We start from the raw sequence: 17,002 nt of genomic DNA, 5'->3' as shown, positions 1-17,002 counted from the left end.
TGTAAATTTTGTAAAATACAATCAAAATAAAAGACTGTCTGGTAATATTTGTTGTGCATTACCATCATGAATGTGACGGTTTTTACATTATTTACATGTACGTATATATATATATATATATATATATATATATTGAAAGCTTCCAATTGTCTTCAAGATGAACTCTCACTCTTCAGTATTTATAGCTTTTCTAAAGAAAGCTGTCTCTATCTTTCACTCTCTTTGTTCCTGTTCCTTCATGTGCACATCCTGTCCTGTTTATATCAGACGCCATCTTTTAAAAACACTAACAGATCCTTAAATAACAACTTTCCTTTACATCAATGGTTAGTGCATGGCACTAGCAACACCGAAGTCATGGGTTAGATCCCAGGGATTGCACATACTCAGAAACAATTGTATAGTAGAATGCAGTGTATGTCGCTTTGAATAAAAACTCTGTTCAAATGCCTAAATGTAAATTTGTATTCATCATATACACCTCTGTAATCCATCCATTGCTTGATGTAAATTGAAGCTGTGGAATTGTGTGTGTGTGCGTGTGTGGTTTGTGCACACAATGACAGCACGTCGGAGATGATGCTAAATTTTAAAAGTGCATCTGTGGCCAGCAGCACAGGAAGTGATGGAGGTGTGACAGGAAGAAATGAAAGAGAGGGAAAGACACGAGAAGAGAGATAGTGTGACAGACAGAGTCAAACAGAGAAATTTTAAAAACTGAAGTGTGGCAGCAGGGTAAAGATGAGCTGAAGCATTTCAATTACAGTATAAGGTCCTGTTCTCCAAACACAACTGTGTGATCGAGTCCCTGTGATCATAGAATCCATATCTAAAGATCAACGACCTGCTTAAAGACACCAGATCAACTGTGAGTAACCTGATGTGTATTTGTGTTCTGTCAGCGAAACTGTCTGAACATAAGTTAAAATTTCATTACAGCGCAGTCTAAAATGCTGAATTTACTAGTTCAGTGCGTCTATTTTGCTTTATTTTCTATTTATTTCAATGTTTATATAGTATCTCAGTTTAAATGAAACATTAAATGAAAATTAATTTCAGATTTAGTATTTGGTATGGCCTCATTCATTTTAGAGGGCATTTTTATGTTTAAATTGCTCTACATTTGATTAGTGACCGTAATTGTGCAGTTTCTGTCTTTTACATAATTTCTTTGTTAAATTATATAGAATGTATCTCAATTCTAAAACCTGCTTATTTTCTTAAAGAAATATTGTGTTAAAACTTCTGGGCTCCACATTATAATTGAGAGGCGTATGCCAAAAGACTTATAAGAGTCCTTCAAGCGATAGTTCACGAAAAAAATAAAAACTCATGTCTTTCATGAAAACTCAAGTCTAAAGACTCATGTTGTTTCAAACCTGTATAAGATTCAGTGGAACACAAGAGAAGATTTTAAGAGAAATGTCTCAGTGGTTTTGGGTCTATACAACGGAAGTTAATGTGTGTCAGAGTGTTTGGTCGCCAACATTCTTCAAAATATCTTCTTTTGTGTTCTACAGAAGAAAGAAAATAATAAGTGTGGTAAATGTGGTATTTCTACCTGTTTGGTGAATAGCACGTTCGTTTTTTGTTTATATGAAATGCTAAGTAGGCTACACAGAATAGAACAGACATTTTTACTGCTCAAAGACAAAATCCAAATTTCGTGAACACAGCGTGAGAAAGGACAAGGGGTGTTTAGAAAAACAGAATACAATAAGGGGAAATACTAATAAATTACATGGTAGACATTTTATTGGTATGACAATTTAATTATAAATAATGAAATTAATATTAAAAAAATGGTGGGGTGACGGTCAAGCTAACATTTAACCTAAATGTTCTTTACCTTTGAAGGAATAATCATTGACACACTTCTGCTTTATATAATTCTACATTTTTGTTTTTCTAGTGAAGTCTAAATTGGCTTTTTGACTTAGAAAGTATCTTATCTTGATAAGAGCTTGTCTATACGTGCTGTTCTATAAGTCTCTCTCCCCATATGTGCTTTCTATGAGATCCTCTCTATAACATCTCTATAAGAGCATCTCTGTAAGTGTCTCTTTATAAGATCCTGTCTGTAAGTGCTGTTCTAAGTCTCTCCATAAGAGCATCTCTATAAGTGTATCCCTTTAGTTCTTCTATATATCATTCCAAAAGACTTAATCCCTAATTTAATTCTTCTGACTAAAACAACAGGAGGTTTTGCTTTTAACTCAGTAGGACTGATGGTGTCCTTTGATGTCCTTGATGAAGCAGATATTTTGTGTGGGATATTTCTGTGTGAATGTGTCAATCTTCACATCCTCTAGTTTGGCATGTAACTCTTTAACCTAATTGTCAATTGTCAGCTTTTTTGTTTGCTCTTCGGTTCTCTGTGCATTAACCTCAGATGTTTCTGCACACCAGATGATGTCTGCAAAAGCAAACACATCTGCTGACTCTTCTGTTTCTTCTCGCTGTCTGCCATGAAAATAGTTTAAGACACTGTCATTTCTAACTCTCTTTTCAAGAAAAATATGGTGTTTATAGGGAATCGGTGGAATATCTTTTAAGATTTTTAATCATATCTTTTAAGAAGTGTTGGTACTTTAACTATGTTTACATATAGGCTACAATGCCACTGAAATTCAGGTATCATGGTATTGATTTCAAGATACGTCCAAGTATGCTTATTTTGATAGGATCAGACATTTTCCAATAATTTATCAAGCATCACCACCTCTCGTCCGTTAGCCTGTCTGAAACAGCTTTCGTGTTGTAGCCATGGTAACTCTGTGTTTGTTGGTTTATGTGGCTTATGAGGTTCAGTGATGTCACATCCGAGTTCATATCTGTGTTCTATAGAACTAATGTGAGCTGGAATGTGTCTAGACCCCTTATAGAGAAAGTGCATACAAAGTGCAAAGGGCTGTGTGTGTCAAGGCCATAATCACCACACAATCATTGATACTGAATGAAAAAAGAAATGTACGGAACACAGTTGATATACAAAAATACTTATTTGAAATATGATGATGCCATTGGTTCATCCAAGCCACGTGCTGTTGGTTTTGGTCTCTTTAAGTTATTTTTTTTGTGTGATGTCTTTTTCAGAGAAATGGATTCAATGTCTGAATGGCACTGATGCTCCGACAGCCGGCACACACAACTGGATGTGCTTTCCTAGCTTGATCTGGGATGGAGAGGCATTCCCAAATTCCCTGGCAGGATTACTGCTACCTGGATTTGAAGTCCAATGCAAAACAAGAGACAAGAAAAAATATGGATGGTACGGATTCACAACCACTCAATCCATTGACTTTGTATTCTTTGTGATGGTTTGCTTTTTTAGATCCTTGTGTAATGTGTTGGACTGTTGAATGATCAATGGCCAGGATTAACTAAATGTATACATTAAAACACATTTTCAAATGTATCTTGGACGACAGACTTATTGTTTATAATGTGTTTGTCTTTAGATCCTGGTTGGTTACAGAGTCACCGGATGTTGCTGCAGAGGTTTCTGTCCACCTCCATTTTAGTAAACGTGGTCCATTGTTTGAGAAAAGCAGATCAGATCAACGCTCAGGAGGCGGGGCTTATCCAGGAAGTGAGCTCTCTGAAGGAAAAAGTACATTTATTGGTTGAAGTTCTGTCTGCGTCTGATCCCAATGGCGCCGCCCTTCAGGCATATCTTCAAAGTTCACATCCAATTGAATATAAACTCATAAGTGTACATGGTATGTATAGGGGTTGAGGTTGAATGTGTTTGTAATTTCTCGATGAATTGACCCTCTCTCTCTCTTCCTCTCCTCAGACTCTGTGGTTCGTCAGCATAAAGATGTTCTCCTTCAGCGACTTAGAGAAAAAAATGAGAATTCCTCCCACCAAACTGTTGGAACCTCGCACAGTTGCGGTCTCCTGCTCATAGAGTGCGTGTCTGACCTACAGCAGCGAGAGCATGACCTCGTACAGGTGTCCATCAACCGAGGGGCGGGGCCTCTTCACGGCCGAGGACTGGGATTGGACAAGCTGATCGCACCTTTGACAAGGGTCAGCACTGCCCCACGCGTGACACTGACAGTGGGCGTGGCCGGTAGTGGGAAGAGCCGACTGGTCCATCGTTTCGTCCGCCTCTGGAGCAGTGGGCAAATCTACACAGAGATCAGTCTCGCGATCCCCATTGCATGTTGGGAGTTGAGTAGTTTCGATCGCCTGTCTGTGGAGAGGCTGCTGCGGTTGTTTGTTCCATATGAAAACACTGACATAATTCTTTATAACGAAGCCTGCAAAGTTTTGCTCATTTTTGACGGATTGGAAGAGTTCCGCCAGCCCCTTGACTTTTCAGACGCTCCACCCACTAGCGACCCTCGTCGGGAAGTTCCAGTGTCGGAACTCATTACGAATATTGTCCGGGGAAACCTGTTGCCAGGGGCAGCACTTTGGTTGTTGTCAAGACCTGGTGTTGGGGCGAAAGTGCCTGCGGGATTGGTCGATCGGGTGACAGAGGTCCCGCCTCTGTCGCGAGTGCAAATACAGGATTATATTAATCACTGTAACACAAACACTTTGGATGTGTACACTTTACCGCTAGATAACTCAACATCAAGAACGTCGAGTCAAAGCAATTCTAACACGTATGTACCCGTGGACGTCTCCTCTCTAGTGTGGGCTTACCTGAATTCCCAGAAACCATTGCTCATTTTGTGTTCCGTGCCCACTGTGTGCCACATTGTAATAACAACGCTGTCTCGCCTTCTGAAGGTTTCTGACGCAGACACAACGTCCCTTCCTCGAACGCTAACCGAAGTGTACGCTCACTACTGCTGGCCACAACTCTCTACATCAAATTCAATCGGTGGAGCTGTCAGAAAGCCGCTGAGCACTCTAGGCCGTCTGGCATTTTACAACCTGTTGCGTCGACGCTACACGTTCAGTGACACTGAATTGCGAACTTACGGTGTTGATGCACCCTCTCAGGTCAGGACTCTCGCTTACAGAGTTTTCCATCGTAAGCAAAGCTGGTCATCAGACGCTGTGGCCTGGCAGTTCACGCACACATCCGTGCAGGAATACCTGGGAGCGTTGTTCTACTATGTTTCATCGAGGCGTGGAATGTTCGATCTGTTTTCAGAAAGCAGCGTTTCCTGGCCACGTATCGGGTTCCACAGCCACTACCGTGCTGCGCTGCAAAAAACCAACCAATCAGATGCTGCCACACAGGGCAACCTTGACCTGTTCATGCGATTCTTGTCAGGACTCTTGTCTGCCACGACAAGCGAGTTGTTGGGCAGCGCTCTGGGCGTTGGCCGTGAGGAGCAGGTGACCCAACGCACAACGGCAACAACCTTGCTTCAGAGTACGGTGACGGCATCCGGAGGTGACGCAGTCAGCATGCGCAGTGTCACTATGGTTACATGTCTAGCAGAGTTGCAGCAGGGAGAATGGCTAAGGTCTGTGGAGGAGGATCTTATTAGCTGCAGCCTGCGGGGGAAACTGAAGGGCGGGGTTTGTGCGGTGCTTGCATACTTGTTGCAGGTATCAGAAACGTGTATAGAAGAGACACAACTGTCTAACTGTTTAGACTCCACATCACTGAAGAGGCTTCTCCCACAGCTCTTGTACTGCAGTAAGCTGAGGTAAAACACACATGCACAGTGTAAACCACCACTAGAATCATCACAAAACTGCAAAAACCAGCAGCAAAATATAGTAACATCCCTTACAGGGGTGAAATAACACGGTTAAAACGAATATTATCATTTGTTTTATATGTAATGCAATGTGTATACACGATTTAAGGTTAAAAACACTGTATTTTCCATATACCGGGCATGTATGTAATCTCCTCTTTGCTCATCGCTCTGAAAAGAGAGGTGTGCTTTGATTGGCCAGTTAACCAGTGTGTAGTGATTGGTTGAATACTGAAAGTGTGTGACGGAAATGTAACGCCTCTTGCCATATTCGCAACATCAGGTATTTGTACTGACAGGTGATAAAATGTCATCGGTACTTCCTTGTATAAATTCGATTCAAAATTTGATCTGGAAAATGAAGTTGATCAAGCCGATACATCAACTTTGCCATTGCGATCTCTTCCAGGTTCGTGAAGCAATCATCTGTGAAATGCGCTGCACACACTTGAATATTCGGATTGTACTGTTCTGTAAATAAAATGTAACCATTCGTTTTTAGTTTTCTCATCTTCTGGAAGGTAAAAAAAATAAGCTTTCTTTTCGAAAATAAATGCGGTGGTATCGATACAATGGGATTTACAAGTACGCCCACCTTACTTGCGTATACATTTGGGCAGTCTTAGTCAAGTCATACCACAAAATGACGTACATTCGTGGGGGTGTGGTTGCATGAGGCGTTTCAAGCATGTCTGGGTGAGCATTCGCTTTTAGATAAAATGCATCTTTTGTTCCGACACTTACATCTTTGCAATTTTATGTCTAATACATTCAGTGACAACTTATAACACACCAAAGACACAGAGAACACGTATTCGTGCCATATGACCCCTTGAAGGAAGAATTCACCTACAAATAAAAATTCTGTCATCATTTCCTAACCCTCAAGTTGTTCCAAATCGGTGTAAATTATTTTTTTCTGATGAACACCGAGAAATATATTTGGAAGAATGCTTGTAACCAAACAGTTCTTTGCCACCATTGACTAACTTAGTAGGAATAGCTTTGTTCCGTTGAACACAAAAGAAGATATTTTGAAAAATTTAGGAAAGCAAACCGTTCCGGGGCACTTTTGAATGTCACAACGGAAATTATGACGAAATGTTTTGGCCCCTATTGTGCACCAAACAAATGTAGAGTATTGCTTTTTAGCTGAGGAAATATTATTGTCTGTGTGTTACAGGATGGAAAACAATGTATTTAAAGAAGATGCAATGGAGTTGTTGGGAAGTCTCCTGAGCGCTAAAGAGTGTCATATTCAGACCCTTAGGTACCCACAGACAAATGTTTTAAATGTGAATTGTTTTGATATTAATATCATTAAATAAATGATATTGTCTGTAGCACAATTCTACACTAAAACCTTTCCTCACATCCTCTTTCTCTCTCTTCTGTAGTTTGGCTGATAACTCCATCAGCAGTAAAGGAGTCAAACCTCTCAGTAGGGCTCTGCTGGTCAACCGAACCCTCACAGTTCTTGAGTCAGTCACCAGTTTTTTACAAACACTCAAGCAGATTTTGTACCTGCAGTTGTTGTATGGTTGCATAAGTGTTTGATAATGTAATATAAAGCATGAATTTGAGTCTTTTATCGTTATAATCTAAATAATAATCTAAATTATAATCCACATTTAATCGTGTGTTTTAAATAAAATGAAATAAATCTTTTTTTCTCATAGTCTCCGTGGCAACAACATTGGCTCTAAGGGAGCAAAGACATTGTGTGAAGCTCTAAAAATTAACCAGTTTCTGGTGTCAGTCAAGTGAGTTTTAAAAACATTTCAACTGTAAAAAATGTAAGCTGTAATGTATTAAAAGTGCAAGGAATATCAACCTGTAAAGTGTTTACGATATTAAAACATGTCGTTTTTATATTTTGTTCATGTAGAATAGAATTGCTCATAAATATAAAATGACAATGTGACAAAATTCAGTTTGATTTCTATTGTGTTTAATTTGATTGTGCTTTGATTGTGTTTGCGCATGTCGTTGGCTTTGTGTGCATCTGTTTTTAGTCTGCAAAGTAACCACATAGAGGATGAGGGTGCTCGAGCGCTGGCAGATGTTCTTCAATCAAACCGAAAGCTCACCACGCTCAAGTGAGTCTCTCTGTGTGTGTTATCTGTGTCATAAACACAGCTTCTGACATAAACACAAATCTTCATGTGTTACAGTCTTCACAAGAACAGTATCGGACCAGATGGAGTGAAGAGAATCGCAGAGGCACTTGTAAAGAATCAAACGCTACAGGATCTGAAGTAAGAGTAGTGTGTGTGTGTGTGTGTGTGTGTGTGTGTGTGTGTGTGTGTGTGTGTGTGTGTGTGTGTGTGTGTGTGTGTGTGTGTGTGTGTGCGTGTGCGTGTGCGTGTGCGTGTGCGTGTGCGGGCGTGTGTGTGTGTGTGTGTGTGTGTGTGTGTGTGTGTGTAAAGACCACTTCGCAAGATGTAAACACTGGCCCAAAAGAACTTCCAGTTTTATTATTTTATTTTTTAAATCTTGGATACATAATTATACACATAAACTATTGATTTAAAAAAAAAACGTTCTGTTGGTTGCATTCTGATCAAACGTTTGTGTAAAAAACAGAAACAGGAAGTTCTCCTGGACCAGCATGAGACAAGCGTTGTCTACGTCTTTCGTAGTGGTTTATACATAGTTACAAAAACAGACAAATCAAACCGTATTATAATCACTCATCTTTGATGTTTATTACAGTTCCATTCATTGAGTTTTTATATGTTTATTGTATGTTTTGACAGTATGTCTAGTAATCAGTTAGGTGATGTGGGAATGGTGGTCTTGGCTCAAGCTCTTAAGGTCAATCACATTCTCCACACACTCAGGTAAAACACTCCTAAACCAAATATCCTTTGCTCTGTGTAATTAAAGAACAATGCTTATTACATCGATGTCAGAATAATAATGTTTATGTGAACTTCTATTTGTGTTTCAGTCTTCAGAGCAGCTCAGTTAGTGATCGAGGAATTAAATCTCTCTCACTCGCTCTCCAGTCAAACCGAGCCCTCAGCAGTTTAAAGTATGTCCATGTCTGCATAATGTTAATTATCACATTTTCCACCTGCACAAGCTGAAATATTTTTTGTGATAGTCTGAGGGAGAACTCCATTGGAGTCGCTGGTGCCAAAGACATCGCCAATGCTTTAAAAGTCAACACCTGTCTCAAAGAACTTGAGTGAGTAGCACAAAGCATTTAACTGTATATGCTGTGTGTCAGCCGTTGAGCATGTGTTAGTCTCACAATACAAAAAACGTGCAAGTCATTGTACAATTGTTTTGTCTGTTTGTGTTAAAGTCTGACCGCTAATCTTCTTCATGATGAGGGAGTTACGGCCATTGCTGAAGCCGTGAAACTGAACAGATCAATCACATCCTTACAGTGAGTAAAACTCAGAGGAAAATTTGCATTGCTCGGATAGTTGCTCTTTCATTTCTCAAGGGATTTCATTGAGTTCTCAGTTGTTTACGCATGAACGTAGTCTCAGATATTTCTCCTTTGGACAAGTAAAGCAAAAACAAATAAGTTGAAATCCATGTCTAGAGGTGTAAAATGAATGTAGATTGTAAAGGTAAAATAATGTATTTAGATACATTTTATGAGAAATGTTTAAGTTCATATTGAGATCTTGATTTATGGTTGCAGACTTGACAGATCTGAGCTCAGTTTGAGAAATTGTTGAAACTCTAATGGAGACTCTTTTTCTCTAAGACACATACAGTATCTAACACACAGATGAGACATTAGCAAACATTTCCATTTGCTCTATATTTAATTGAATTATATTAAATAGATATTAAATAGATGTCATCTGTCATTTTCCTTTGTTATGGCAACACGTCACCTATGAAACAACTGACTAATAATAAAACTGAAAGATGAACTTTGTGGCTGTGATAGTCGGGATGTGATGTCATTCATTCTATCACACTGACATAGCCGGTGTTCCTTTGAAATGATGTATCATCTAGAAGTTTAAAGCATGACACATCATGATTGAAGATGTGTGTGTGCGTGTTTGTGTGTGTGTGTGTTTCAGTCTCCAGTGGAACTTTATGAAAGCCGGAGCAGCAAAAGCCCTGTCTGAGTCTCTCATGAGCAACAGCTGTATTCAACTTCTGGAGTAAGATCATCTTCACCCTGATTCATTAAACTTGTAAATATTCATAAATATAAAGCTGTATAATCGCGTGTGTGTGCGTGGACAGTCTGCAGGAAAACGCTCTGGGTGATTGTGGTGTTATTTCTCTGGCCTCTGCTTTAAAGACAAACTCTTCTCTCAATGTGCTCTGGTGAGTCTGATGTGACTTTTCTTCAGGATTTCAAGTCGAAAACTGCACGCGTCTGACTTTGTGTGTGTGTGTGTGTGTAGTCTTCAGGGTGTGTCAGCGGGTAAAGCAGGAGCTGTGGCTCTGGCCGATGCTCTGGTGGTCAATGAAAGTCTACACACACTAGAGTAAGTTTCCACGTTTGGACACTCCTCTTCCCCAAACATTTTCTTGATTTAAAAGCAAAACATTCTTGATTATATTTGCATTTGGTCCCGTAGTGTTAATAAATAAATAAATCTCTCCAAGTTGTCTTCTGGAAACACTTAAACTTAATTTGGATTAGGGAAAGCAAACTTTTCGTTCAGCTGCACATGTTTTCTGAAACTAAAAAACACAAGAATCACGACTGATCCTTGTATCTGCTGTGATGTGTTAGTCTTCGTGGGAACTCTATCGGAATGGAAGGAGCCAAGGCGTTTTCCAGCTCTCTGAAGATCAACAGGAGTTTGAGAAGTTTAAAGTATGTTTTCAGACACCACGTGTCTCAAACAGATCTTTCACCACCTGAAAGCTTGATGTCTTACAAAAGTGTGTTTGTAGTCTACAGGAGAATTCTTTAGGAATGGATGGAGCGATATTTATCGCAACGGCACTTAGAGGAAACCATCAACTCACTTACATCAAGTCAGTGTGTATTTGTGCGTCTGTGTTTGAACCACCGTATGTGTGTGACAGGTTCAATCACAGTGTGTCACTAGATTGCATGGCATGTGTGGTAAACGTTTGACACTTTGCCACACTAAGTGTCAGTCTAAAGTTACCTCAAATAGTATGTTAAGAGAATGTGTAGTTTCAATTTTGAACTGCAGACTTGTGTAGTGTGACTGGGGTTGATATTTTTCTGTGATGTGTTAACACGTTTTATTTGTGCTTTAGTCTTCAGGGTAATGGCATTGGTGAGTCGGGGGCAAAGGTGGTCTCGGATGCTATCAGAGCTGGAGCGCCAGATTGTGTGGTGGACATCTAGCATGCATGCTCTCACCACCATATTGTGTCAATACAAAACTTTTGCAATTGAAGTATTTTACAGTTTAAGTAAAACAATCTTCTTTTGTTTGCATTACATTAAATATCATTTTATGTTATTTTCTTTTTAATTTTGGGAGAAAATATGATTCAGCCTTTTTACATGGGATTAATGTAAATATTTATTATATCTAATAAAAGTGTATATCATTAAACCGTACTGACAGAAATATTACCACAATAAAACACAATAACAAAATTTCTGCTGCACGTCCAGTTAAATGTTTTCAAGACAGAAGCTCTTACATACAATTCAACACGTGAGTCATAAATTAAAAATCATTATCGCTCTCCTCGAGGATCTGAGGGTGCAGTGATCGGTTTGGTCGTCCAGGTTTGGCAGATGAACCTTCCAGACTGTCATTATCCTCATCAAGATCCTCATTTTCTTCCTCTTCGTCCTCATCTTCTTCCTCACCATCATCATCATCATCGTCCACATCAATCTCACTGTCCTCAGACTGCAAATCAAAGCAGGTCGTGAATAATATAACAGAACACACACACATCTCAGTGGAGGGGAATTGAAACAGGGCTCTAGCAAAATCCCTAATTTACACACAAACAGACAACCTTTCGTCTCTCTTGCTTCCGGCTGCTGCCGGAGAGACGGATGTGTTCCTTTGTTCTGGGCTTGAAGAGCGAGTGCAGATGAAAAGAAAGAGAAATGGAATGATTAAAGGAGAAATGAAGTGAGTCTGGTGGTGTTATAACAGTAAGAAAAAAAAAGTTGATTCCAAAAGAGACGTAGAGGTTCGTAGAGAGGGAAGTGGAAAATAATACTGGATAGCTGTATAGACACGTATAGTTGAAATAGTGTTTTTTATTCTATATTTGTTTCTGAGCTCACCTCCTCACTATCTCCTCCTCTCATACTGCCAATGAATCGGGTGCCACCTCGACCTTGAACAAAATCACATGAATGTGAGTATATTATAGAATACAATTTAAAAAACTGTTTTTTAAATGTTGGTGCTACCGATGATGAAATGATTCTTTCAGAAAGTGTGAATATTGGTAGGTCTTTGTTTACAGCTTCCTAAAACTATATTCCAAAAGTTTTTAATTTAAAAGGATTCTTAAAACCAGATTTAAATGTATCCATCACCTGATAAATGGGCGTGACGTGTGAGGTGTGGCCTAGTCTGCTGTCCGTCATCTATGTCGCTGTCGGATCCTTCATCTTCTGGGATGTCAACATCTGAGTCTTCATCTCCTGCTGCAGAGGTCAAATGTTCAGGTGTGTATATTCATTTCACTACACAAAATTGTTTGCAGATGTTTGGAGAAATTTCTACATGTATATATAAGGTTTTGTTTTATTAAGAGGTATATTTATATGTTTATTTCTATACAGCAATTTTCTCTGTGTTGCAAAGCAGATATTTTTATAATAATATATTTACATTTATGTTCATATCTTACATATATATTCCCTATTTCTATATAATTGTTATTCCTACTGTATAAGTTGTCTGTTTATTTCAAGTTTTGTTCTGGTTCAGACAGCTTTGTGTGAGACTCACCTCCGCTCCTCATGAGCCTTTTCTCCTCCTCTTTTAATTTGTTTTGTCTAATTTTCATTGTCATTTCTGCGTCCTAAAAAAACAGAAATATTACCAATAACTCTATAATCCTAAAACTCTCTACAATATTCAAGCTAAATTCACAAACACTGCAGATTTGAACAGACTTTTGTCACTTCAACTTAGCCAAATGAATGTCAGTTTTGCCGATTGAGTATCAGACTCATTTGAGAGGCATCTTTGCTTTGAAATGTCTGATTAACGTACCTCAAACCGTTCCTGCTCGGCTCTGTGATAGTTGTCCAGCTGTTGCTCCAGAAAGCTCAGGTTTCTAAACTTTTCCACATACGTCTGGTACTGCTTCTCCAATTCCTCCTCAATCCTCTCGTATTCATCCATAAATGCTGGACTGCACATCAAAACAGCATCAGAGAAGATTTCAAACAGTTTGTGTGCTAATGCTTACATGTGTCTGACTCACCGCACGCTCTGTAGAGTTTGTAAACGTTTCTGGTTTCTCTCCAAGTCCTGTTTCTTTTTTTCGATTTTGGCTTCGAGACTCGCCTCATCAGACGACACATTATAAAGCAGATCTTTAGTCATCTGGATGCTTTCCTAAACAAACACACACAGTACAAACACATTCAGTACACAAGATCCTAAAAAGCATCACAACCCAACAACGACGTTCCACTTTCTTCTGTTTCTCTTTCTTCATAAATAAATCATGTACGTTATTTGATGAATGCAGCAAAAACGTTTTTGAGTAGCCATGTAACATAACATACCTTTATAAAACATTAATAGGACAATTGTGCTTTATTTTGTTATTTTTGTTCAATTATAATATAATTATATATAATCACAATTATAATATTAAAGCTGCGAGCAGCGATGTGCAGGCCCTCGTGCATGCACCGCAACCATGTGCCATCACCACCCGTCGGCATCAGGAACGGTGAACGGTGGGCAACGTGCATACAGGGAGTTACATTAGAGGTTTTTCGGTGCCATATTTCCCATTGCCAGCTGGTGGCGCTATGACTATTGGTGAACACTGACATGGGTATGCGTTCAGGCAAGGACTTTCATCGAACACGTGAAGTTTGAAGCCGGTCGGATATCGTGTGCCTGAGTTACTGTAGCTTCATCTTTCATGGCGAAACATCAAACTTTTTCAGGCCACCACGGACACGCCCCTCAAAGAAAGTCAATGTACAATGTAGATTTTAATGTTCCATCACAAAGGTCTGAAGATCACACTGGCTATACTGTTCAAATATGAGGCTGACCAGTTTGAATCTGTATGAGCAGTTAAAAACATGCCATTTCCTGTTTCCTGCAGGTGGCGCTATAACTGTATCTGGATATTGCCATGTAGAGAAAAAAGAAAATGATGGTGATACAATTAATGATGGCGAATTACTGTAGTATTTGTTATTTATTTTTACGTGTCATATTTCCTGTTGCCAGCTGGTGGCGCTATAACTGTATTGGAATATTACTATGTAGATGTATTCAGGCCAGGACTTTGAACAAATGTATGAAGTCTGTGGCCTGTAGGACATTGAATGCCTGAGTTACATCAACTTCCTGTTTGAATCTCTATGAGCATTGAAAAACTGTATAAAACATGCCATTTCCTGATTCCTGCAGGTGGCGCTATAACTGTATCTGAATGTAGATGTAGATGCCATGTAGATGTATTCAGGCCAGGACTTTGAACAAATGTGTGAAGTCTGTGGCCTGTAGGACATTGAATGCCTGAGTTAAATCAACTTCCTGTTCATGGCGAAACGCCAAACTTTGGGAGGCCGCCAGGGTCACGATTCCCCATGAAAAATTTAGATGTCCGCAATTTAGCGTCGCAAAGGCCTTAAGATGAGAATGACATGAATATGATGTCGATCGGATAAAAACTCTGGGAGGAGTTCGTCAAAGTACGACAGCTTGAATTTTAGAAATATTGCAAAATTAGACAGAAAATTTTAAATTACGGATTTCCTGTTCGGTTTAGAGATATGCTCCAAGAGGCTTTTCTTCATGATCCGGGGTGTTACATGTGTCTACCAAGTTTGGTGCATGTACGTTTTGCGTAGCGGTCTGGGCAGTTCTAGGTGGGGCTAGAGAGCCATTTTGCCACGCCTAGTTTTAAAACCCATATCAGACGTAAATTTCTGCAACGTCTGATGCGCGCGCAACGTATTGTGAGTTTTAGAGCATGTTTAGGCCCTCAAATCAGCAATCAAAGCGGATTCGGAAGAAGAAGAATAATAAACAACACAGAAACAAGCCGGTGGCTTGCTCTTTCTTGCTCGGGCCCTAATTATGTTATAATGCCTAAAAAGATTCCGGGAAACAGGATTCTTTTTAAATAAAGAGTTTTTTGTGCACAAGCTGAAAGGGGTAGTTCACTCAAAAATGTTAATTCTGTCATCATTTACTCACCCTCAGATTGTTTCAAACCTGTATAAATGTTTTCGTTCTGTTAAACACAAAGAAAGTTATTTTTAGGAATGTAAGCAATTTTCAGTCCTGCATATCATCATCCACTACCATAGATGAAAAAAACATTGTATCTTATTTTGTTCTGTTGAAAACTATCAGTTCTGGGGAACCTTTGACCTACTATGGCAGTTAATGGTGTCACAGAATTGAAAATTGCTAACATTCTTACAAATATCTTTCTCTGTGTTCGTCAGAAAAGATTTATTTATACAGGTTTGAAATGACAGGAGGGTGAGTAAATGATGACAGAATTTTCATTTTTGGGTGAACTATCACGTTAAGCTTTCTCCTCTGTCCTGTTTATGACAAACCGTGACGTCTTTCACAGCTGCTCTCATGGCTCTCTCTGTCTCCATGATTTCTAAGGGTCGAGCAATGGCAGCTGTCCTGTTCTCTCTCAGGTCCTCTTCATGCCCCAGAAGGTCGTACAGTGTCGCACCCTTCGCTGTGATCTCAGAACCCAGCTGACGTGCCACCTTCAAATCCGCTATCTGCACACAAACACAAAAAAACATCTAAAACAACACTTTCATAAAACATTAAAATGAACAGAGAAATATACACTGTGAATAATTGGATGGCACAAGTCAACATATGTGGATGATTTGATTAATTGAACCCGTTTACCTTTGACCCAAGATCAAACTTGAACTTGCTGTTCTCCTCTTGGCTGTGATCAACAGCGTTCTCTTTGGTCTTCATTGCGTTGTAGAGAATGCTGGTGATTTTCAGCATCTCTTTCACAGAGTATCCATCTGCTTGATACAGACGCTTAAGGTTCAACTTCACGTGAGCCTTGGTCGCCTGTAGAAACACAGAAAATGTCCTGCGATTTTGACATCTGATAAATTATGCTTCAAAATGAATTCCTTCCAAGGAGTTAAGTTAGGTAAATATGCATGTAGGAAATAATCCTATGAACAATTTGTACACATTTATAATATACCATGAATTGAGCCACAGCCTTGATGAAAAACACTCTGTCTGACTCTGTGTCAAAATCACTTGGAATTTCCATCTGAGGTTCGTATCTGCAGGAAGAAAAGTATTTATAATTTTTTTAAATAAATGTATTTTGCAGTTGAATTGAATTACAAATACTACCTTTTTGTTTGTCTCTTTGTCATATTTTTTCATTTTTAAACACACATTGCCACATTTACTAACGTTAATATTATTCATCACCTCTTGACAAGCCAGATGAGAATTTCTGCCACCAAAGGGAAGTTTGGAACTCTAAAGTTCTCTATGGAGATGAGACGGGGGTAGCCAAGCGCTCTCATCATCTCTGTAAAATCTACATATGCAAACCTCAACATAAATTTAAAAACATGACTTTATAGACTTAAAAATCTCATGCAACAGGGCAAGTATTCAGTGCACAGCTAAAAAAAATTGATAACATATTAAAAGGACATCGACCATCTTGTGTTTCATGGAATTAGCATTTGCTGCATTGTTAGAATGTACATAATAGATGTATATAAATATTTGGCTTACTTCTGAGATCTCTAAAAGACATGACTGTTGTCCTGTCTTTTAATCAAGTATACACACTGTCACCTACAAGACAAGATAATATTAAAGTGATTAAATTAAATTCATTATAAAACCAACAGCGTAAATAAATGGTCCTTATCAATACATACATAATTATATCCATAAATGTGCATATTCTGGAGCAAGATTACTATTGACAACAAACGACGAATATGATATCAGCTAACGGTTCGGCTTCTGATCAGCATCATCTTCGCTGTCGAATGTATGTCTAAGTATAGTTTATTAATAATAATAGCAGAACTACAATCGTCAAATAACAATAATAAAGCACGTAAACCGATATATTCTTGCCTTTAGCTCGACCGTCTAGCTGCATTCGTCACTATGGCAGCGAAGCCATCTACGGGTACCGAGAAA

At 39.0% G+C, this 17,002-nt stretch overlaps 2 protein-coding genes across 9 annotated transcripts; one reads left to right on the top strand and one right to left on the bottom strand.

Moving 5' to 3' along the window:
* Positions 1-654: 654 nt before the first annotated feature.
* Positions 655-11,243, top strand: nlrc3 (NLR family, CARD domain containing 3). Of its 2 annotated transcripts, XM_079487569.1 has the most exons (19): positions 655-868; positions 3,097-3,271; positions 3,462-3,722; positions 3,800-5,621; positions 6,859-6,945; positions 7,073-7,156; positions 7,355-7,438; positions 7,691-7,774; positions 7,850-7,933; positions 8,435-8,518; positions 8,629-8,712; positions 8,785-8,868; positions 8,989-9,072; positions 9,731-9,814; positions 9,900-9,983; positions 10,064-10,147; positions 10,399-10,482; positions 10,563-10,646; positions 10,899-11,243. In XM_079487569.1, exons 2-19 carry the CDS (start codon positions 3,181-3,183, stop codon positions 10,987-10,989), a joined length of 3,444 nt encoding a protein of 1,147 aa, XP_079343695.1. In that variant the 5' UTR covers positions 655-868; positions 3,097-3,180; the 3' UTR covers positions 10,990-11,243. The 2 variants fall into 2 exon arrangements, with proteins under 2 accessions (XP_079343695.1, XP_079343694.1); XM_079487568.1 differs by lacking the exon at positions 10,899-11,243 and having other exon boundaries at positions 10,563-10,874.
* On the bottom strand, positions 11,150-16,998 carry cluap1 (clusterin associated protein 1). 7 transcript variants are annotated; one of them, XM_079487570.1, is made up of 13 exons: positions 16,937-16,998; positions 16,583-16,645; positions 16,268-16,379; positions 16,029-16,113; positions 15,710-15,886; positions 15,394-15,573; positions 13,056-13,189; positions 12,842-12,983; positions 12,575-12,647; positions 12,157-12,267; positions 11,899-11,951; positions 11,622-11,681; positions 11,150-11,509 (listed from the first exon to the last, which is right to left on the bottom strand). In XM_079487570.1, exons 2-13 carry the CDS (start codon positions 16,602-16,604, stop codon positions 11,321-11,323), a joined length of 1,338 nt encoding a protein of 445 aa, XP_079343696.1. In that variant the 5' UTR covers positions 16,605-16,645; positions 16,937-16,998; the 3' UTR covers positions 11,150-11,320. The 7 variants fall into 7 exon arrangements, with proteins under 7 accessions (XP_079343696.1, XP_079343697.1, XP_079343700.1 ...); XM_079487571.1 differs by having other exon boundaries at positions 16,732-16,993; XM_079487572.1 differs by having other exon boundaries at positions 11,151-11,509; positions 16,268-16,393; positions 16,732-16,993.
* Positions 16,999-17,002: the final 4 nt, after the last annotated feature.

This window comes from Barbatula barbatula (assembly GCF_947034865.1).
Source record: "Barbatula barbatula genome assembly, chromosome: 23".
In the NCBI taxonomy this organism is placed as follows: domain Eukaryota; kingdom Metazoa; phylum Chordata; class Actinopteri; order Cypriniformes; family Nemacheilidae; genus Barbatula; species Barbatula barbatula.
The sequence above is the reverse complement of the archived record's forward strand: the minus strand, read 5'-3'. Positions and strand labels throughout refer to the sequence as shown.

What these genes read in the sequence shown, in the direction of transcription:
- nlrc3 (XM_079487568.1), top strand. Translation starts at nt 3,181, where the DNA reads ATGGAGAGGCATTCCCAAATTCCCTGGCAGGATTACTGCTACCTGGAT. An exon ending in CACATTCTCCACACACTCAG is followed by an intron (nt 8,519 to 8,628) that starts GTAAAACACTCC and finishes TTTGTGTTTCAG; the next exon opens with TCTTCAGAGCAGCTCAGTTA. An exon ending in CGAGCCCTCAGCAGTTTAAA is followed by an intron (nt 8,713 to 8,784) that starts GTATGTCCATGT and finishes TTTTTGTGATAG; the next exon opens with TCTGAGGGAGAACTCCATTG.
- cluap1 (XM_079487570.1), bottom strand. Translation starts at nt 16,604, where the DNA reads ATGTCTTTTAGAGATCTCAGAA. An exon ending in CTCATCTGGCTTGTCAAGAG is followed by an intron (nt 16,114 to 16,267) that starts GTGATGAATAAT and finishes TTCTTCCTGCAG; the next exon opens with ATACGAACCTCAGATGGAAA. An exon ending in AGTTTGATCTTGGGTCAAAG is followed by an intron (nt 15,574 to 15,709) that starts GTAAACGGGTTC and finishes GTTTGTGTGCAG; the next exon opens with ATAGCGGATTTGAAGGTGGC.